This window comes from Pyrgilauda ruficollis, unplaced genomic scaffold, assembly GCF_017590135.1.
Source record: "Pyrgilauda ruficollis isolate IOZ18807 unplaced genomic scaffold, ASM1759013v1 scaffold4, whole genome shotgun sequence".
Classification (NCBI taxonomy): Eukaryota; Metazoa; Chordata; class Aves; order Passeriformes; family Passeridae; genus Pyrgilauda; species Pyrgilauda ruficollis.
Genome location: NW_024525489.1, coordinates 12,701,731 through 12,724,701, shown reverse-complemented (window position 1 = coordinate 12,724,701; position 22,971 = coordinate 12,701,731). Strand labels below are relative to the sequence as shown.

Genomic DNA, 22,971 nt, shown 5'->3' with positions numbered 1-22,971 from the left:
GAAGCAACCATATCACTGACATGGAAGATTTATGAAAAATTTATTTGCCGGGGGACAAAAACCAGGCAGTCATCAAGGATGTCAACACTGTGTATTTGCCAGATTCAGGAGTGAAGAACAAGCCAGGAATTCTTAAGGGGACATGTAAGACACACACCTGTTTGCCACTGCCACAGGTGTTCTGCTGAAAATTATGGATAGTACAGATTATAATAATAAAAAAAATAATTTCAGTAGTCAGTAACAATATCTGTTACTGCTGAAAAAATACAGTGCTGCAGAGAAAGTTTTCTTCCATCTGTGTCACAGGTACAAAAGCCCAAATGAGGCAAATCTGAGTTGAAACACAGATTAATGGGGACACACCACTCACTGCTAGGAAGAGAAGGAAACATCCTTTTCCAAACCAGTTTGTGGAACATAAAGAAACAAAAGCCTACAGATCCTTTCTGGCTTTGAAGTAGAAGTCTTTGACCCTTTCATCAAATCATCCTGCACACTGAACTTTGCTTTGATGGCTCTTGTATTCTCCTAGAGAAAAAGATCACAACTGGACACAATATAGAGTACTGAAGGCAATGCTGGAATAAGAAAATTTCAGATATTGACAAACTTGAAAAAAAAAACCCCAGCAGAACAGTGGACAACATGTGCTTACTGACTATGCTAGTTCTGGCCACTAGTGGTTTAAACAGAGAGGCTTTTGTGTATATTTGATATTATCCTTCAGCAAAGGGTGTCCGACTGGAAAGGGCTTTTTGCACCACTTAGGGCCCCTCTTCCAAATGGGCTTTGCAGATCTGACGGGCCAGCGGGTCAGGTACCTGTCAAAACAACAAAAACACATTTCAGTTTGAGACTGATCACTGAGAAAATGTTCCAGCTAAAGCAGAAGCAAGGCACTATAGCCTTTGCCTCCTTAATATGCCTCTTTATGAAAGGAATAACCATGAGAAGATCCCTCAATTCAGAAGGGACCACTGGAAAGGAATTTTTGTTTGTTTTGGAATTTCTAAGCTCATCTCTCTACTGAACCCACTGGCACCTGCTTGACTTCCAGTTTCACAAAACAAATCAGGTGTAGTCTCCAGGCTCCTGGCAAGTTGTCCACCTGCAGCTAAATTGGAGTGCCAAATCCCTTCATTGCAACTAAGTCCAAGACTGAATGCATCTAGCCTCTAGGGGAAGTGTTATTTCAACAGCTGGTCTCAATAAGGTAAACTAATTACAAAGGCTAAATTCTGTGAGAAAGCTTCTAAAAATGAATAAATTTACTTTGGGGGGGATAATTAGTTATTACTTCTGCATGCACTGGGTTTCTGGCCTCATCTTGTATTTTTACGTCCATATTTGCTCCAGTGTTCTCTGTACAGTATTACTGCAGCTTGCTAGTGCAGGAAGTCAGCACCTACAGTGTAAGAGGTATTAAAATGGAATTATCATCACAGCTACAAATCTCTGTGAAGAGCAGTGTCTGGCAAATATCCTCTGCTTTTTGCCATTTGAAGTTTTAGACTTGGCTTTGCAAACAGGCAGGGGATTTCAGATCCAGAATCAGTTACTGGAAATCTTACCCTGTGGCTGGGTGGCCTGGAGTTTTGTTAGGCTTTAAATCTTTTGCTACCAGTAGAGAGGGGAATAGAGGTCCTTAGAGAAAGAGGAGTCTTTTCAGACAATAAAGATCCAAAGTAAAACCTTAGCATAATCTGCACAAACAATGCTCCAACAAATTAGAATTTGGAACAGACTGATAAACTTTGTCCAGCGATGTTTGCACGCCTCTGTTGAGTAATCCCATGGTCTTAATGTAACCTCACTCACCCATCCTCCCCACAAAAAGCTTTGTTACCTTTTATTTGCATTGTGCAAATTTGAGATATTAAGAACTTTGGACAGGGACGTGTTTGAAGGCATTTGGCACATTCCTGAGAACTACAAAGAAAGCCTGCTATGCCAGGCAGCTACAGACTGTAGAACAGCAGCCATTTAGCACTTTTCTTCCTCAGTACTCCCTAAGAGCACAAACTGAAAAATGAATCACATGTGGAGCTTTCTGCCTTTGAAATCAAGCCACTTTCAAAATGCTTTGTTTTGAGGAGTTTATGACAGTCAAAACACCTAGAAGCACCAGCAGAAGGGATCTGGATGATGACACAGCAAGATCCAGCCACTTGTTTTCCTATACGTGCATTAAACTCATCCCTTCTGACCTGCAGTCCTATGCTAGTGCATTAGTGGAATCCCTTACATAACAGCATCGGGACAGGAAGTAGGAGAGACATTCCTGTCTCTAATTTCACATGCAAGGGGAGTTCAGAGACCAAGCGCAGGTCCCCACTTTGGAATCTGGCAAAGGACAATGGCAAGGCAGCTCCTTTGGGAGAAGCTGTAGAGGTATTAGATGAGCACATGGGCTAGGTCCTCCTCCTTTTCATATTCCCCTTGCTGCAAGGGGGGTGCTGTAGCATAAATTTTGGTATTGCAAGACTACACTTACAGAAAAGGAGGGAAAAAATCCCAAATTGTTTTAATGCATCAATGTGCCAAGTGCAATTCTGGTCACGTGTCCACACGATTACGGGAAAGTGCTCCTATGATAATAAATGATCTCACTGGGAGAGTAGTGAATGTGTGAATGTGAGATACACATCAATGCTGTATGCAGGTTTAGACACACAGTGGCTTTTTAAGAAATCCCTCTGTTTCTGTGTGGGGGCTGGAAGTGCACACCCCAATTCTGCATAGGAAGGAGGATTTAGTAATGGCCTGATTTTAAAGCTTTTGTTATTTCTCTTTTGAGCAGGTCTAATCCAGCCCTCTGGTCCAGGCTTTTGGCTTCCTTTGGGGACTGCAGGCTGGGGCTTTTCATTGTTAGCTGAAACAGACATTTGGACGCTTTCCCTTCCTGGAGCACATTTGCTTTTAGGGCTTTTAATACTTGCTTTGTCCCAAACTCAAACTTGTCCTATTTTGTTTGTTGCCTCTTTTTTTTTTTTTTTTTTTTTTTTTTTTTTTCCTTTGATTCAGCAGTGCAAAAGCCTGATGCCTGGGAGCAGTCAGTCTACAAAGTTCCTTCTCCCCTTTGACTAACTCCATTTCCTACTGATTTCACAGATTTGGGTTTTTTTTCTGTGAGTAAAAACAATCCACAAAACTCAGAGAGGAGAGCTTCAAAGCTCAGCACACAGGACTTTCCTACAAACTCTGCCATCCGTGTAAGATAGGGTACACCTTTTCTCACCAAGTGCCCCTACTTTTCATTGTATCCAATAAGATTTGTCTTGGGGAGTTTTTATGATCACCTACAAACATACACTGGCAGAGTGTTTGAATTTTCGGAAGTAGCTGGAGGTTGTCAAGACAGACTCTTCAGGTGGAGAAGAAATGTGGCTGGTCCGCAGTACACTTCAGTGTGCAGAGCTCCCACTCTAGGCAAAGGGGGCATAACTGCCAGTCTTGGGAATCATGACTCACCTCAGGGCTCTGCTTGCCCCCTTTACTACGACAGGGTCCTGAGCAAGAACAAGAATTCCTAGACTCCAAGTGCACAAATGAGTAATTTATGCAAAAGAACCGTGATAAGAACCCTGGTGGGATTTCCTTGATGGGAAATGGCAAGATACAATCAGGATGGAAACAACTGTGGTTAATTCACCTGCAGTCATAGTAATAGCCTAAAATCTCTATAGCATGTGGAAGTCTGTTTTCATGGATTCTGTTCAGTGGGCAGGCCTTCCCACTTGGAGGCTGCCACTTTAGACCTAAGAGTAGGCACAAGGCTTTCATGTGCAGGGTAAGGGAAATGGGAAAACCACATACACAGCTCAAGCAAAGGCCATGCTGGTACAATTCAAGTCTGAACTTCTGAACCCTCACTGAATTTTTTCAATATGGCTTTTGTTTGGATTAAGAGCAGAAGGCAGAGGGCTCCAGACTGCAGGAAGCACTCGATCAAAGTGCTGGCGAGACTGCCTCCTCCCTGCCACATCCCTTCCCATGACACCTCTTGGCTTTGCTCACCTGCAGCCCCTCTGGCTCTTTGCTTTTGAATACACAGTTGTGCTATGCACAACACAGTTCCCATGCAGATGGGAGGAACCACATGCTGCTGGAGTGAAATGCTGATAGCAGAGAAACCAGATTCTGCTCCCAGGGATGAGAGATGTCCACAGAGCCTGAGAACTCTGTAATTCATGAGGAATTTGTAGGGAGCCTGCCTCTTCCTTAACACAGAACAAGTCCTCCAATTCAGGTGATGGAGGTGGATACTATCTGTGCCAAGTTATGCTCTTCCAGTAGGAAGCTGGAAATGGAGTGGCAGCTGAGCACTCAAAATCAGGTACTCCATAATCTTACAGCACCTCTTGCTGACAGACCCCAGAGTCAGAGAACCTGTGATATCCCCTAGTCCTTTTGGATAGGGAACAACTTCACAGTGTTGTGTTTTAACCAATACTTTGGAACTGCCAGAAGAACATGAGTGCTATATTCATATTAAAAGAGCATCTAGATGCTGGCTTGAATTTAGGGACTGTTCTGTGGACTGCTAGTCCACATTTTCCATGCAAAAACTTCAATGCTGTAAACTGCTGAGCTCTTCAGGTTTCCATTACTAAAAGGAAGATGTTCGACCTACAGCTGAGCTTGACTGTTTCCCAAATGGTTCTGGTGTGTGGTGGCCTGCATATACATGACTCTGGAGTATGGGAACAGTCTGTCAACCTACACAGTACTGGTGAAATCACTTAGAACTTCCTCAGCCTCACAGGCTAATGAAAATATTTTGTTGCTGCAGCATTTAACTGGAACATGCCAGGCTAGAGCATGAACAAATGCAGAAATAACAGCAGAAAGTTTTGAAAGGGAGAATACAGGCTGAGGATGAGGGAACAATCCTTGGCTGCATGACAAATTTGCTTGTGGAATGATCCCCTGGAAAGAGTGAAAGCCCCAGACTGGGCCAAACATGAGGAAAATGAACTGCAGGGAGTAATTCTGCATTGACAGGGTAAGCTTCATTTGTTTTCAATGTCCAACTTCTGCAGGCAAATGATACGTAAGAGAAGGTGAGGACATGAGACTCAAGAGTTCATGGATGATGTGGGTTACTCCCACAGCCATTTCTTCAAAAGAACCATAGCTAGTAAAGCAGTTAAGTGGTAACATTCATGAGCTATCACTGTCAAAAACAAATCAGGCAGAAAGCAAAAAGGCAAAGAATTGAATTTCAAGAAATGAGAAATATCATGGCAAGTCTCACCTGGACAGTGTCCCAACTGCAGGGGATAGAAGAGGGAGATTAGGAATGCTCCCCAGTTGAATCCTGACCACAAGGTGTTCTTATATATCTCCTACCACCCTCAGCTTAACTGACCACAAAGTTTAGTATTTCACTTTCACCTTATGCCTTCTTCTGCAGTTCCCAATCTCCTCCTCTGTGTTACATGACATCACGGATGAATGTTTCATACTATAGTAGACAGCTGCATAACCAAGTACAAGGCAGGATTTGCAGGTCAGATTTGCAGATATTCTCAAAGCATATTTGCAGATATTTGCAGATATTCTCAAAGCATTCTGCTCTTCTTGAATTCCAGTAGTGGAAACAGGATAAGAAGATGGAGTGGGTAGAGGAAGGCCAGCTGCCAAATGACCCAGTGCAGATCAGGGAAATCCTTATCTCTTTGCAGAGAAATCTGGGGCATGTAGAAGGGAATGTCCAAAGTTCGTACAATTGAGATAGTACAACCAGTTCAGAAAACAGAGCAGGAATTCTGCTTTTTGGAAAACATCATTGAATAAGCACCAGAAGAGCACCTTCTTCAGAGGCAGAGGGGTTCTGCATGATAAATCCACACTTCACAACACTAAATCAATGGCATGTCAGCACCCCTGACCCTTGTTAAAACAAGGCAGTTTGCTGATAGTTCCATATGGTGGCATGATACCTTTTAATCTTAGCTAGGTGCTAGCCAGTGCATGCCAGACTCTCTGGATTTGAAGCAGGCTCACTTTAATCAGGGTGACAGTGACATGGGCCAAACATTCTGGCCAAGACAGCCACAATTGCAGTAAAAATATAGCTGAGGAACAGCTTTTTTTTTTTTTTTTAGTGCTTTCAAAAGTATACATTAATGCAGCTCCTCAGCTCTTTATATACTTCCTTAGTACATTTGCCCAGGAGCTGTAGAGTTCCGCCTATGTAGCTGGCCTGTACATTGTCTAAGGGACACATCAGTTTTTCATCAGGCTCATTTATCCCTCTTTTGGCAACAAATGAAGCTGCTCTCAAAAATACTGACACAGTCTCAGAAGAAGCCTGGCCACAGGGAGCACCAACCAGAACTTTGCAAGACAGGAAAAAAATGAAAGGGATTGCTCATCCAAATGAAGTAATCTGCCAGACTTCAGCCAGGTCAGAGTTGCTGCTCCAAGTCCACATGCAGTAATTCAATGCTCAGGTCTGTATCATGGCAGAGGCACTGGGCTCTGAGTCCCAACTGACTGAAGTGATGAATCTCCTTCAGTCTCAGGTAGTGTGAGTGGAATCAGTCCCTAAGGCTATCTTGGACTTTAGTCCTGTCATTCTAGCAGCTGATGGTGTAGTATGTCAAAAGCTCTACCATGAGCAAAACATTCTTCAGCTCACTGTAAGATGGCAGGCAGCTCCCAGACACTACAAATTCCCACAGAAGTGTGTGAGGTAGTATCTGGAGTACACAGTGATTTCTCAGAAGCCCTTCCTTTACAAAAGTGAAAACTTTCTCCATTCAGAGTAAGAGAGACATCAGATTGCTTACATCACCTGTGTTTCTGTCTTGGAAAAGCTTTAACAAGGGGCCCAAACACATTATGAGGCATCTCAGCTTCTCCTGTTGACATTTCCAGGGCCATAGCAGCAGTGCAGAAAGGCACTACTACCTCTCATCTAAGCAGAGTGGTAAAGATGGCTGTAACAGCCAATACAGCGATCTCAAAAAGAGACGAAGCTCAAAGATTTGGAAAATACATCACTTAACTGTGTAATGCACTGCCTGCTACAACAGGCTCTCTTTAGATCCTGTTGATCTCTTCTTGAACTGGCACTTAAAAATCCAGCAGACATAAACATAATGAAGGAACAAGCTAAGTCAAGTGAAAAGCCCTGATATTACATGTTTAGAGGATGATGCAGACATGTTCTGATGGCATTGAACAAGGCAGCTTGTTTGACTCCAAAGTTCAAGCCCACTTCTACCCCTTTTCTCCCCTGTCAGTTCACTTGCATTTGGCAGCACCACAGATTGAGTGCTTCCCAAGTTAGTGCAGACTTACAGGAAGCTTTAGAAACAAGTACAGAGGCAAAGACAAGGTAAGCTTGGACAAGTCATTTATGTGGGAAACTTGTGATAAGAGCATTGGCTTCATTCCCAAAATAAGTACCAGCTAAATGACTTCAGTCATTCAGCACGTGGGTGTACTTCAGGCTAGAGGAAGGAAGCAATTTGTAACTCCTGCCTTATGCCATGCCAGCCACTGCTCCGGAGAGCAACCAGGGAAGTACAGGTGGGGGCTCTCATGGTCAAAATTCATACAGAATGGCCAAGATTTTGCAAGGCTCCAACACACAGAGCTCTCCCCTTCCAACAGGCTGATAAGACAGTATCATGAGGGACCATGAGAACACTCCTGAAGTACTCCTGCACTTTATCCTAGCTCTTGGGACTCATTTGTATAGTGTCAGCCCCACCACCAAAACTTTCAATCCCATTTCTTGATCTTATTCTCTTGTCTCCACTTAGACCCCAAATCTGCCTACTTCAATGCTACTCCAAATTGTCAGCAAACAGCTTTGCACTCTCTTTCTAAACTGCTTCCACTGGGCCTGCTACATTCGCTCTTTGGGAAGAGAAAAACAAGGGTAGTGTAGGGAGGGGCTAGCAATGCAGTAATCTCCAATTTAATTAATTTAGAGGTGTAGCATACCTACTTGCATGCAGAATGTATCTGGAGGTATTCATTCTTTGTTCTTACTAAAGGTCTATAGAACAATTTGTAAGAGTCAGGGCATCAGATCTGGAGTCCTGGTGTGATTCCAGCAAGATACTGCATATGCCATTTCCAGTCTCAACCTGCTACTCAGGGTTGCAATGTGAATGCTAACAAGATAATATGCTCCACCCCACAGCTGCCAGATAAGACACAGATACTAAAGAATCCTCAAGACTTGTAAGACACAAGGAAGAAGTTATTACAGTTGAAGCATCTGATGGCTACAGGGCTGCATCAAACATGAGAGTCCTCTAATCTGACCCTCACTGATACTCATTATGCAGCCTGCCAGCATTTCCAAGAGCCTCTCTCAAATCTCCACTGTAGAGTCAGACCTGAAATGCAGGAGTCTCCAGCCATCCTCAGCCTTGCAGTCTAAGCTCTCCCAGCGACAGCCCCATGGCCTCTGGTAACCCCACAGTTTGCTAATGCGAGGTTCGTACATGCTCTGACATCCCCATGGAAACAAAGTGTGAGGTTATAAACACGGGATTAGCACCTCCAAGCGCCCAGCACAGAGCAGGAGGAGACTGCAGGCTTTCCCTTTGCTCACCAAAGGCCAGGGGCCATTCAGGATGGGGAGGGGGAAGAGCAGGCAGAGGGCGAATCACTGACTGGAGGAAACTGGGATGGGGCGGAAGGTAACAGGCCTGTGATGGGCCCCTGCTGGCTGCTCAGCCTGCCCTCCTCACTGCTGCTATCACTGCCTGGGCACCCTCCTGCTGTTGGGGGCTAAAAAGGCTAAGAGAGAAGGGACTGGAGAAAAGAAGGTTCAGTGAGGTCTTACCAATGCTCATAAGCTCCTGAAGGGAGGGTGTAAAGAAGAGAGGGGCAGGCTCTTCCCTGTCACTGGTGGTCAGTGATAGGACAAGAAGCAGTGGGCACAAATTAAAAAAGAAATTCTGTCTGAATGTAAGAAACACTATCTTGTATGAGGCTGGTTCTCTGGAACTAGCTGAAGAATCTGAGGAAGGTCTATCCTTGGATATACTCAAAACCTGGCTGGACATAGTTCTGAGCAAGCTGCTCCAGGTGATGCTGCTTAAGCAGGGAGCTTGGACTAGATGATCTTCAGAGGCCTCTTCCAACCTCAGCTACTTTGTGGTGCTGTGACTCCATCTGTGCCATCCTCCTGTGACTGCCTTACTGATAATTAGTGATGAGGAGGTGAGCACAGCTGAGGGAGGGCAGGCAGACTCTAACATGTGTGGCAGTTTTAATCTTGTGTGAATAAATGGTTTATAGGAGATATGACTTGTCCTTAAAAGTCTGCCAAGGGAATATCATGACAGATCTTCTCCAAAATGCTGAGTACTCTTTATGAACCCTGCTGCCTGAGGCATTTCTCACCCAGTTGTAAGCAACTGCTTTTCCCTTTCCAATTTATTCCTGAATAAGAGAAATGTGGAAAGACAAGACTATTCACCTGTTCAGCTTGGGTTTCTTGGGAACATGCCCTTCAGGAAGTGGAGGCCTGTGGTTTGGCAACAAACCTGAAACAGAAAAAGATGTGAGAATATTCTTTGGTGTCTCTTTGGTTCTATTGCATTCAGAATTCACATTACACCTCATAAGGCAGGCAACAGCACAATGAAAGCTCAAGTACATTAGAAAGGGTATTTTATCTTCAGTCACTACTGAACCTTCACCCCAGCCTAAGAAGCTGGGAAGTTGTGCTGGGTATAGGGAGGAAATATACCCCAAAGACACTATCACTTGGGCTCATCACAGAGGCTTTTACAGAGGACACAGGGCACTGGTATCAGATTCCATCTCCAGGATGGAAAATCTGACTATTAAAATTTTCAGTCCATTTAACTTGGATACAACTCAGGTACCAGGCATAAAGATCAACACAATACTCTTGACTGTGTCAACCTGGGTCCCACTCCCAGGGAAAAGTAAAAAAGTCATCACATGGCAGATGGCAGAGCTGCACATTACTAATGGGGTAGGTCAAGCTTAGGTAAATCAAGTAATTTCAGAAGCAGGTGCTTAATCATTAGTAACTGGAGACTGAGCCACTTCCTAGATCTTTCTGCAACACTTGTCTCATTTACAGGGATAAATGTCGGCTGTCAAGGCAGAAGTCAGGACACAGAGAAAGCAGAACAAGTAGTCTCTGTTCCATCACCCTGTCCCAGCACTTGGACCGTAACAAGTTTGCTGGATGACTAGACAATGACATCTCACTGAGCTACACCAACTGGGAAAGAGACCCCTCTCAAGGGGTTCAGTAGGTATTCTACAGTCAGGGGTTATCTCTGGCAGAGTTATGTACCTGCACGGTGAGCCATCTGCACACAGACAGCAATCTTCTTGTGCTCCTCCAAGCAGAGGCCTGTGACCCTTCGTGGCAGCATCCCTCCATCTGAACGGATAAACTGACTCAGCAGCAAGACATCCTGAGGGAGAGAGAATGGCAAAACCATCAGCACCCCAGCTACCTTCACTGCTGTGACTGCAGGTGTTGGGCTGAGCCTTGCATTGCGTACAGAACTCAAAACAATGTAAAACAAACAATTATTCCTCCCTACGCATTTTGTCTGCAGCTTGGCAACAAGTGGCTTTTGCTTGCTGTCATTGCCTGCCAGTTTAGCTTAGTAAGGTCACTCAGATGGTTTGAGTCTTCCCCTGACTTCACTAGTATAAACACATGATGTCAGCTGCAATCCCTGCTCCTTCACTGTTTCACTACTTGCTCCAAGATTCTTGCTAAGATAATGTGTCCTAGGTACTCAGAGTTACACAAGACCTACAGATGGATATTGTTTACACAACTTGAAATGCCATCACAGCTGTTGTCCTAAAGTTCACGGATATGTTAGATCACCTCTGACTCCTTCCTTGTTCTCTCAGAGCAGGACTGTTCTCTGCCATCTACTCCTCAAACTTTTATCTAGTTTCCCATGGTGGAGCTTCCATCAGGTCTCTCCAGAGGGGTGGAGGGCAGGGAAATGGTCCAAGATGTTGCATGAGGAAGCTTTATGTAAGAAAAGAATATGTTCTGATGAGAAAGGACTACTAGGATAAATTGCTGCACTCAGTCCTTCAACTGTGCGTGCATTAGGTGGGCTGTGAAAGTCGTGGTGGACGAAAGGAGCACTTGAAGCATGCTGAGGGCTTGTCTGTGATTCAAGAACAATTTAGACTACACTGCTGTTGACCTTTATAATTAAAAACCCTAGAAATGTAAAGCAGTCTTTTTAATAAAAACAAAATTAAAGGGATCTCTAGGATCAGATAGTATCACAGGGCTGGAATGACAAATTTTTAAACACAGCAGCAACAGCTGTTGCACAAGTGTCCCATTAACTGTACACAGTACAACAGCCCAGGATTCAGATCCATGCTCTCCATTTCCACACACAACACCAGTGCAAAGATACCTCTCAGGCCAATATAAGCAGGCATTCTTGACATCCTGACATGAGCGAAATTGGCCCAAATGGCCTCCAGAGACTTCTCACTTGTTTTTTCCCCTTGTTGCTGGTTGAGAGTTTACTTCTCCACGGCTGTTGTACGTTCCTAGCTGAGGCAGCAGGACCATGCAGAGGCTGCCTACAGGCTGAGGGGATCAGCCAGCGAGCGTCTGGGCAGCGCGAGTTCCAATGAGGCATGGCAGAACTTTGCACCCCTCAGCCAGGGCAACAGGCAAGAACAAAGAGTAATTGTTGCTTTTCATGTTGGGTGATCCTGACTGCCAGTTCACAGATTTACAGACCTACTCCTAACCCTCCACCCTTGCTGTTCTACAAAGAGCTCCCTGGAGCATTCTTACCTTCATTTACTGGCCTTGCAAAAGCAAATAATCATGAGCGAATATAAAGTGAGTATTCAGAAATCTAGCTAACTAGGAATTATTCACCCACTCCACTGCACAAGACCAGCTCAGCTGTCAAGGGGGCTGCTGGAATTTAGGACGCCCTTCTGGTAATGACTGATTCTTACAGATGCTGTCGTAGAATCAGGTTTGGGTTGCAAGGGACCTTAAAGATCATTGAGTTCATCCCCTCCCTTGCCCTGCTGGGCACTCTTTGTTCAATGCAGCTCAGGATAGAATTGGGTTTCTAGCTTGTGAGTGCACATCGCTGGGTCATGTCCAGCCTCTCATCCACCAGCACCCTCAAGTCATTCCCAGGGCTGCTCTCCATCTGTTTATTCCCCACCTGTCTCAATACCGGGCGCTGTGCTGACCCAGGTGCAGCACTTTGCACATGTTCTTGTTAAACTGCATGAAATTCCCACAGGCCCACTTCTTGAACTTGCCCAGGTTCCTCTGGATGGCATCCCACCCCTCAGTTGTGACATCTGCAAACCTGACGAAGGTGCACTCAAATCCCTTTGTCTAAGTCATTAATGGAGGTACTAAATAGAACTGGTCCCAGTAAGGACCCCTGAGGTACACCACTTGTCACTGACATCTATCAGACTTTGAGCAGTTGACCACTACTCTCTGGATGTGACTACCAACCAATGCCTTATGCATCTAACAGCCCAGCCATTGACTCTATCTCCCCCTAATTTAGAAAGAATGATAATGTGGGCTTTACATGTCAAAGGCTTTAGAGAAGTCCAGATAAAGGGCTTCAGTTGCCCTTCCCTTGTTCACTGATGGAGTCACTCCATCACCAAAGGCCACTGGGTTGGTCAGGCAGGACTTGCCCTTGGTGAAACCTTGTTGGCTGTATCAAATCTTCTTGTCACCCATGTGCCTTAGCACAGCTTCTAGGGGGATGTTCCATGATCTTCCTAGGCACAGAGGTGAGGCTGATAGGTCAGTAGCTCTCAGGTTCTTCCTTTCCACCCTTTTTAAAAATGGATTCCAGTCACCTGGGACAAAATGCTGGTTACAAGTGTTAGAGACAAAATGTTGAGGGTTTTCATTTGTTTGGGGGTTTTGTGGTTTGTTTTTGTCCTTCCCACCCCCCTTCAGTACCATCCTCACTAATAGCATCATGACACGCAGTTTCCCTCTTCCTATAATTGGCTTGCTTTCTGCATCCACTTGTCTACAGTGAACACATTCAGACTGATTTTCAGATCCAGCTCCTTTGAAAACGTGGCATGTCACATAGGCCCACTGACATTTAGACACTGACTATAATACCTCATTGGTACAAAACTACTTATCAGGCACCCTACATAACGATGCTGTATCCAAGAACAAGAAAAGCCCAGCTGAGCAACCGGCAGTGGGCTCCTGGGAGGCCATCCATGGTTAAAGGGAAGCAAAGTATCCCTGAGCCCAGCTAAACATGGCCCTGCCAAGGAGAACAGTAACCAAGGCATCCATCACATGGTGCCAGCTGCACTGTAGAAACTGGAGGGAGGCCAACCAAAATGTCCAAGGGCACTGACTTTTGACTACTCCTAAAATACACTGGATTGGATTCAGAAAACCAGAGCAGGACTCCATCCCCCTTTTCCCTCTTCTTTAGCTGTCTGGATCTTCAAATCAGCAACAGTGCTAGCTGCCATTTAGCACATAACACTTCCCTAAGTGAAAAAGGATTGTGCAGCTCCAAGTGCCTAAAAAGAGAAAAACTTGTAAGACTATGCTGCTAGCCTTCCACATTACTCTGTGGAGAAGAGGAAGAAGGGAGATGATGGCAAATTTGAGGCAGTTTCAGTCTTTGCAGCCATGAAAGCCTAAGTAGGCCACACTTGTGAAGGGTGTGTGTGTGTGGTCCAAGTGATTTCTCATATTACCACCACACCTCATGGAGTCACAGGCTTGTTATCAAGTGTTTCCATGCAAAGGGGGTGGTGGGAAGCGAATGGAGATAATATTTTTTTTCCTCCCTGTGGGAAAAAAAAAAAAATCAAGAGAATCTGTTCTCTGTTATCATCTCTGACCAACAGTGTCACCAATTGACCAACACCCTGGTGTGGCAGTCATTTCTTGACTGAAATCATCAGCCATGTCCCAGCTGCTACAGCTCCAAATCACAGTCACGCTGCTTGGCTTAAAATGCTGCACACTTGACCAAAGGTTTGTCCATTTCTGAAGATTCCCCACAGTTAACAGGCCAGGTGCCTCTCCCAGAGTATTCACACAGATGTATCTTACCACTGGGACAAAGGAGACAGGTACAGCCAACTTCACAGGGCAGCTGTGGAGGGAAGTGAACAAGTACATGGAGCGGTCAAATTAAAAAATATGTCTGGCAAGTTCTCATGGTGCCGTCATGTTCCATGAAATTCACATTTTGTGCTAGTGGACAGCCAAGCCTGTAACCACTGATTTGTTTTAATCACTGGACAGCTCCCTTGAGGCTGGACCCAGATTCCCACCCCTGTAATCTGCAGCATTTGATGAAAACAACTTGGACTGAATTAATCTAGGGCTAATAGGCAAAGCCTGCAGTTCGATTTCCCCTAACTGTTGCCAAAGCAAGATGACATATTTACTGCCTACTCAAACTAATGATGTTTGAAGTGGATAAGGGGGGGGAAACGAAAAACAAGTTTAGCCTCCACTTCTAAAAGGGCTGGACAAACTTGCTAGATGGGGCACTATGTACCATGTATTCTTGTGAATAGAAGGTAACCAAAATGCAGAGGCACCTGCATTTCATTTCACCTGCTTTGGAAAAGCAGGATCCTTGACTGACATGTGATTCATTAAAACTTTCATTTACCACAAGAACAGTTCTATCTGTGCAGCCAAATTACTACTGGGCTGTATCAGACAGGTCTGCCAGTCATTATTTCCAGTTATACAAGAGTCTAGTTTTTCCTTTCTCCCTCACTCCTGGGAGCTGTACATCATTCTCCACGCATTTTGTAAAAGAATTGCAGGTTTCAATCCAGTTGCATCCGTACAATAACCAAAGTAATTTTTTTATCTCTGATGGATACGAAAAAAAATCAACTGAGATCTCAGTTTCACTGGACAGACAGACACATGCAGACCACAAACTGTGGGAATTTATATATTAAGCTCTGTTACCCTGAGCCACAGCAGAGGATCAGGACTGAACTGGGAAAGACAACTGCAGCCCTTTACACCACAGCTGAGGCAGGTTGGAATCATGACCTGCTAGTGCTCACAATGCCTGTTCAATTGATTAATGACTTAGGAGACACAGGTCCCCCAGTTCTCTGACAGCCAGAGTAACTCATTATGCCACTACTTTAGACTGTGCTAGCTGCACATGACAAAAGGAAAGCCCTGTGAGGTCATATTACTCAACTCCCTCAGGGGCTAATTCAACACTTCCCTTTTCATAGTGCCTCATTCAGTCCAATTACAAGCGTCCCAAGCAAAAAAGCTCACACTTTCCTTTCTGTGCAACAGACTGATCTCAGCTTATCAATCTCAAAGGAACCACCATCTATTCCAATCTCTCACCAAGCTCATCTTATAGTTTATGCTGTATGAACTAGGCTATATCTTTAACAAAAATAGCTGCTCTCAATTTACAGACATTTAGGACAATTAACCATCATTGACAAAAATGTCGCACTGTTTAATTGCCCACAGAGTTAAATGCCTGCACTTCACTACTTAAGCATCTCAAGATTCTGTTGCTCACCACAGCTGCAGCAGAGAATAAAATAGCAGAGTACTTCAGTGCAGAAAAGGAAGATCTTTATTCACCTTTTTATTCACTTTAATGCAGAAAAGGGAGATTTTAACATTTGAAAATCCTGAAAATATGCAACTAGTACAAAGCATTCAAAAACATAAGGGACAAGTAGAGAAGTGGTCTACTCCACAATTCAAATTTCTCCTAGTTCTAATCAGCCCCACAGAGGGATGCTTCTAAATATGAGGTAAGAAACGTCTGCTATTTCAAAATACCAGTTCACAGTGCTCTCTTTAGCTCTTTGTCCAGGAGGAGCACTGGATATATACACACTAGATGCACGTCCATTCAAAATCTGTGTGACAGCTGAGATGGACATACTCATAGATTGTCTCTCAGCACCACGATTTCTTAGAAATTATCTTAGCAATGATTCTCAAGACTGGCTGCAGAATCTCTCTTCACATTTAGTTTTCTCTTGCCTGCTTTAATGCACAGTAGAAATCAGGATCTAATAATCAAAGTGAAGTGTGGAAGAAAACTCATAACTTAGTTCACCCTACAAACACATGTAAAATTCATGTTTCACACTGTCTGGTGTGACCAATTTCTAATCCTGGAACTCAGACTCTACAGAATCACACTGTCAAAATTTCTTTGGTTCTTGATGGCATTATCTCTCCAGATACTCAGTGGAGTCTTCTACCACACATGGCAGTAGGAACTGAATCTATGTAAGTCTACATACAAATTTCCAAGATGTAATCCACTGCTATAAATTATTTCATCCCTGAACATCACTTTATAGTTTCTCAAGGGCTGTTAATGTGTGACTCATGGAATGCTTTCTGTAAATCCCTAGAATTACTGAGTTTAATGATGCTGTTTACTTCTTGCATTTTTAAGTCACATAAAATGATATGAACCTTAAAAAAGTATTTTCCAGAGTAAGTAATAAGTTGTTTTTGATCACTACACAATTCAGCAACCATGAAAAAGAATTACAAGTAATCTCTACATTTGAACATGGGCAACACAAAACAGACATGATCCAGTTTCGTAGCTTAGCTTAATGGTATTTTTCATTTCACTCAATTTATTACGATCTTCAAACTCACTGTATATCCAGGTTTCCCACACTGTTGAGAAACCAAGGCAGGAAACACTAAATACTCCCCTGCCCCCAACTTATTTCATTGTTTAATATTGCACCCAGCCTGAGTAAGAATCACTGACAATAGGAGATTCTAAATGCCTCCATTTCTGCAACACAGGCTTTGAAAGACACTAAACATATTTCAATTACACCTCACATCTGTTGCTTCACCTGTCTGGAGTAATTAAAAGTATTTTGTCTGGTACTATTGCCATATTCTTCATAATTCAGGAGTCTTAATCAGTCCTATCCAACAGGTTATTTGCTTTTACTCCTAGCTGACACCTTTCGTTTGGAATTTGCAACGATTTACTTACCAATCAGCAATCATCAGCATCACTCTCCTTCCTCTCTTATCTACTTAGTATGTCACTTGCAGTTTTCAAACCATTTGGTGATTCCCTAGGAATTTTTTTATGCTTTAAAAAAATCCTGTGAGTGAAGTAATGTATTTGTTAGCTAATTCCTTCAAGACCTTGAGGCAACATGCAATACAGGCCTGCTGGTCTGTACCTAATTCAATTACCTAATGCTTAAGTTATTTCTGTATTTGTTTTTTCCTGTTTTTTACATTTGCTGATTGCCATCAATATACAGATACTAAAACATAACTTTTCCTTTGCATGTGTGCACTAGGACTACACACAAGCAGCACAGTCATTTTGCAACCGAAGTGGCTTTCAGTCCCCTTTTCCTCTCAGTAATGGACTTTCTCAAACATTTCTTTTTCTCCAATGTATTTGTATCCCCCATCTCTAATCCTATTGACATTAGCTTATTCTGAGTTTTCTGTTGCCTTATCTTAGTAACAGCATGTTCCTGTCTGCCTTCCTTGTTTTCTAATTCCAGTGATGGGTTTTGAGCATGCAAGGCGGGAACTTAGTCCTTTTGTAAACTCTGTGTTTGAGTGACCTCTTGTAAAGTTACATTCAGCATCTGCTATATCATGCTTCTTATTCTGAAGTGTTCGTGACTGTTGTGCTTTTATTTTAAAGCACTACAAGATTTCCTTCCCATATTCTAAGTTTAGTGTTGTTAGTTATCCTCTCATTAGTTAATAAACTTCTCATTAGCATTTCCTACAAAATGCTTGAATAGAACCTGTTTTTCCTCTTGCAGGTAAGTAAAAATGTATGCTCCTTCATGCTCATGAAGAGTTTTAAAAGCTGTATGAAACAGTTACTAACTTAGTGAACAATGACAAATAAGAAACTGTAGTGCTTAAGTCATGTAAGTGACCTAATCAAGTCTTCCGGCCTCTCTGGAGCTAGGCCTGTATCCACTGACTAAATGCTACATTCCACTTTTGATTCTCTGGGAAGTGCAATGGTGAAAGGCAGCTGGGCACAGAAGAGCTATACAGCCTTTTCAGATCAGATGGCCACACGAGTAATTCCAAATCTCCTCTTTGATACAAGCTCATCCTTTTTCCCAGGAACACCATCAGCCAAGGCAAACAATTACTGTGTAGGAGGATCTTGCTGCATCCAAGAGAAGCAGAGCTGGAGTTAAGCATCTTTATTACACCCAGGAAAAAACAAGAGGGGCAGTTTGTGGGGCATGTAGATCTGAGAGCAATACTTTTCTAGTGATGAGGGGTGGGGGAACCCCCTCATTAAACTTACCACATAATCATACTTATGCTTCAGGTTCCAGCGACAGATGGGACACTGGCCAGAGGGGTTTGGAGGAGGTGGTGCTTCAGCTTCCTCTATAATTCTCCCTTCAATCTAGGAAACAATTCAGAGTATGTAATGATCAGGCACAGCTTGCAGCTCTACCTGCACCTGTGACTCAAGGTTATTTTTCATCGAGTCTACAGTACATTGACCAGTTCTGTGAGGATGTAAGGGGAACAGTACCTGCATCATTCAACTTACTTTTAGAGAGATATAACAAGCTCTTTGATATGCTTATGCCACAGACTATGGGGAGAAGGAAAAATTCAGAGGGCATAGAAAACCCTTTGGCAAATTCTTGTGTATGTTTTCCTAAACGTAAACTAGCTGACAGTCAGTGTGTGTTTCTCATCTTCACCTGAGTTCCACTGACTGTAGTACTATTTTGAACCACCATGCCTTGAAAGTGTAGAGGCCCTTTAGCCAAAAGCTTTAAAATAACTTTTTTTTCTGGGAATATGAGAATGTCACAGAATAGCAGATGCATGTTATAGCTGAAAATATATAGGGGCTTGCTGGATTATAAATCACCAGCAGGGAAAACTCTGAGCAAAATTTAAATTTAAGAAAGGATAGTCAGGAAATGTCTGTGGGGGTTGTAGATTTATTTTATAATACCAATATTTTATTCCATTTAATTCTCTGAACAATTCTTCTACAAGATTTTAAAATTATATTTTGTACATCACTATAAAGTGGTGGCATCTAATACTCAAATTTTCCCACAAATAACATGCAAAGAGATGTACGAAGTATGTAAAGGAAGAACTTGACAAATTTGTTTCCTAATCATAAATGTGTTAGAAATACAAAGTCTATCTGCATGTGCACTTGTCTTTCTTTTTCTTTTTTGAGAACTTACTAATGGAAACAAGAGCTATCTCAAATTGCACCTAAATGGAGAGACAATAAAACTAAGCTATTTTTCTCTCCAAGATATTTTCGAGTTTCCTCTGGTGAAATTAAGATTAAAAGCCAATTATGAACACCAGCTGTCAGTCTCAAAGAGTGCAAGCACCAGAGTTTGAAAAGAAAACCTGGGTGGAATGCAAGATTACTTTAAAGAAAACATCAGGTTCTGTGCCTGCAAACCTGGGAAGAGAAAAGCATGACCTTTCCTGTAAGTGTACACTGAAAAATGGCATCCAGCTGAACTCAAAGAACTGTATCATATGCCAGATTTCTGCATTTCTGATGATAAAACAGAAACAGGTAAGTTACTTGTAGTTTAAACATCTCAGTACCTCACACAGAATTGTCAATTTTTAAGTAAGATTCCTCCCCCCACAAGTACAACAGCCAATTTTACAAAAACACATACTTAACTATGAATATAAGATGTAGGCCAGTATCTAATTTTCTATTAATCAATAAAGTTATTTTCAGGGAAGCCCGTGTATTTAGTCTTGATTCTTGCCAGTCTGGCTTCAGCCTGCACTATAACTGTAATTCCATCTTGGAAATAAATAAAGATTCAGAATGCTACATCAATATCAATTTTTCTTGAGATAAATTTCAGTGTACAAGTTTTGGCATTTACTTCCCAATTGCTGAGGACTTCTATAGTGTTAATCCGTCCAGTTGCTATTTTTCCATTAAACTTCTAAAAGGGAGTGTAGGGGTTCTACATTCTCAGAATGCTGATGAAATCTGTATTTCTCTGTATTTATTAACTGGTTCACATCAAACACTTCTTTCAATACTGATTAAAAACAAGGACACAGAAAATGAGCAGGGAAATATGGATTCAGGGAAGACTGATGTAGAATTGGCAGGATAAATGGAGTGACCAATGGATACACTGAGAAACATATCAGCCCTTTGGTTTGTCAATTTACACCATTTTTGACAACATTTTCCTCATCTAGGGGCACTGATGGATTCCAGACTGATGCTAGGATATTACAGCAAATATATCCAGATCACCAGGAAGAGTTACTTTCATAAAGGGCTCTGCTAATTTAATGCTTACTTTTTCTACTTCAAGCCTCAGTTAATGTTTTGGACTTTTGAGAATATAATTTACATCCCCTTTGAAAATGATTGAGTGCAAAATACAGCAATCCACTGAGTGTGTTTTGCTGGTGTGCACACTCCCCTCTTGTTTTGGTTAAAACAACCTCAGGTCACACATGCAAGTTCTTCCCTTCAGGTTTCTGGGCAAAGATTAGTATTTAGTACTTGAAGGCAAGAAATAGATACTTTCCATCACACCTTAAACTTATTTTTTGTTGACAGTCTTATAACATCTGGCTAAGTGCCATATATTTTAGATATGTAATATCAAATAGAGTAACTTATCTGCTCCATGCAGGTTTCAGACATGACAATGTCTGCTACCACAAATACAACAAAGTTTCAACAAAAAATATTTCTGACAAAAATACTTAAGAATTTCAAAGGCATAAACAAGCAGGTTTTTTTACTTAAGAATTTCAAAGGCATAAACAAGCAGGTTTTTTTCTGTTTCATTAATAAGCAAAATAGTCCATCCCTTTCTTATTATTTAGTACATATAGATTAACATTTAAGTGCACTCTCTTCTAGCTATTCCCAAATTCCTCCTTAACTCTCCTCATCTTTTATATATATATATATATATCAAAGTATCTGTGTTATCTCTTCCCAGACAAGGCATATAGTGCTACTGTCATATGCAATGTGAGCAGAACAATGCAATCTCCTTTCCCCTTCAGTAATTTCAGTGCTTCTAAAGAATGACAATTCTCTTGATAAAAGTGTAACACATCAGATGGTGCTAACTATGCAAAGTTTTAATTCTACTACTTTAATTTTTTCCTTCCAGCCTTAAACTGTAGATAAGAAGATGCTCTTCTTTACCAGTTACTTCAGACCTTCTGTTTCATTTTCAGGAGCAGTTTTCATTTAGTATTTAAGGTCTTCCTTTGAAAACACCCCTTTCACTTTTTTTTTTTTTTACCGTGTGTGTTAGAAGATAGAAGCTTTGTACCACCTGAAGTCAGCATGGCACACACTGCGGATAACAAACAGAAGGCAGATCAAAGGCATGGTGTGTGTGGCATGTAGGCGGTACAGACACGTCCTGCAATGCCACATTGCACTGCCAGCGCAGGATGAAGTCACAAAGCCACTGGCAATCCTCCCTAGTGCCTGTCCACACTCAAGACGATGCCAAATAGCACCAGTTTAGGAAACAAAACCATCTGAAGAATGGCCTCTAGTGTTTTAGATCCTGAATGCCTCTGGTCAGGGATTCCGACTTTAGCCGGGCTGCAGCGAGGGGTTTGGCGCTCACGAGTGGCTCTCACTGGAGGCATCTGTCACCAGCAACAGAGTGATGATCCTGTCTCCTTCAGCAGCCAAACCCTCCACTGCCTACCTGCACTCGCAGCAAATCCCTACCCTGGCTCTGCATTCACACCCTGAGAGGTCTTTCAAGCAGAAAAGCGTTCCCTTTTTTCCTTTACTCGTTGGGTAGGGCACGGACACACACACGGCTGAAGGAAGGAGAAGCCATGGCAGAAGCAGCTACCAAGCAAAAGAAGCTCAGGGACTTACTGTGGTCGTGTTGCCTTCAGTCACCTCCACGACTGCAAAGGAAAAAAGAGACGGGAAGCCACAATGAGACCCATGCAGCATGAAAGAAGTAGCACTTGGGGGGCGGGAGGAGAGGACAAATTACAGTGACCGCAACCATCTCCCAAGGACAGCGGCGAGGCAACGGGGCGCGGGGCCGTGCAGAGCCCCCTGCGGACTCACCCTGGCGGAGGGCTCGGGCCGGGGGCGCGGCCCAGCCGCTCCCCAGCAGCCCGGAGAAGATCCGCCGCAGGCCCCCGCGCAGCAGGCTGGGCGCCGCCATCTTGCCGCGGCCGGCGCTGCCGTCACGCCGCTTCCGCCGGCGGGGGGCGGCGCTGCCGCCGCCATTTCGGGGCACGTCCCGCCCGCCCCGCCGCCCGAGGGGCAGAGCCGGGGCCGGGAGGAGGAGTCTTTTGCCATACCCGGCGTGTTGTCGGTGGTGTGGTCCTCCTCATTGTTTTCGTTTGTTTCTTTTAAGTTTATTGTGGGCTTGGATTTTCCTGTTTTTCTTTTATTTTTTTCCTTTGTTTGTTTGGTTGGGTTTTTTTGTTTGGGGGCTTGGATTTTCTGGCGGTCGTATCAGCTTGGGATCACAGCATCAGGGATTCAGCTAGGTTGGAAAAGACCTCTGAGGTCATCGAGTCCAACCCATGCCTGAACGCCACCATGGGAGCTAGACACTGGGAGTGCCGCATCCAGTCTTTCCTTGTACACCTCCAGGGATGGTGACTCCACCACCTCCCCGGGTAGCACATTCCAATGTCCAATCATCCTTTCTGTAGAGGAATTCCTCCAGCTGTCCAATCTGAATCTCCCCTGCGCAGCCTGAGGTTGTGTCCTCTTGTCCTGGCACTGGTGGCCGGGGGGAAGAGGCCGATCCCCGCCTGGCTGCGACCTTCTGGGAGTTGTAGAGAGCGATAAAGTCATCCCTGAGCCTCCTCTTCTCCAGCCTAAAAACACCCTCAGCTCCCTCAGCCACTCCTTACAGGGCTAGTGCTCCAGACCCTTCACC

The 22,971-nt window shown here is 43.5% G+C and overlaps 1 protein-coding gene across 1 annotated transcript; it reads right to left on the bottom strand.

Moving 5' to 3' along the window:
• Window positions 1–23: 23 nt before the first annotated feature.
• On the bottom strand, window positions 24–22,286 carry MRPS18A (mitochondrial ribosomal protein S18A). Its single transcript, XM_041476988.1, has 6 exons — window positions 22,143–22,286; window positions 21,942–21,973; window positions 18,348–18,452; window positions 10,313–10,436; window positions 9,458–9,524; window positions 24–824 (listed from the first exon to the last, which is right to left on the bottom strand). Exons 1-6 carry the CDS (start codon window positions 22,240–22,242, stop codon window positions 680–682), a joined length of 573 nt encoding a protein of 190 aa, XP_041332922.1. The 5' UTR covers window positions 22,243–22,286; the 3' UTR covers window positions 24–679.
• Window positions 22,287–22,971: the final 685 nt, after the last annotated feature.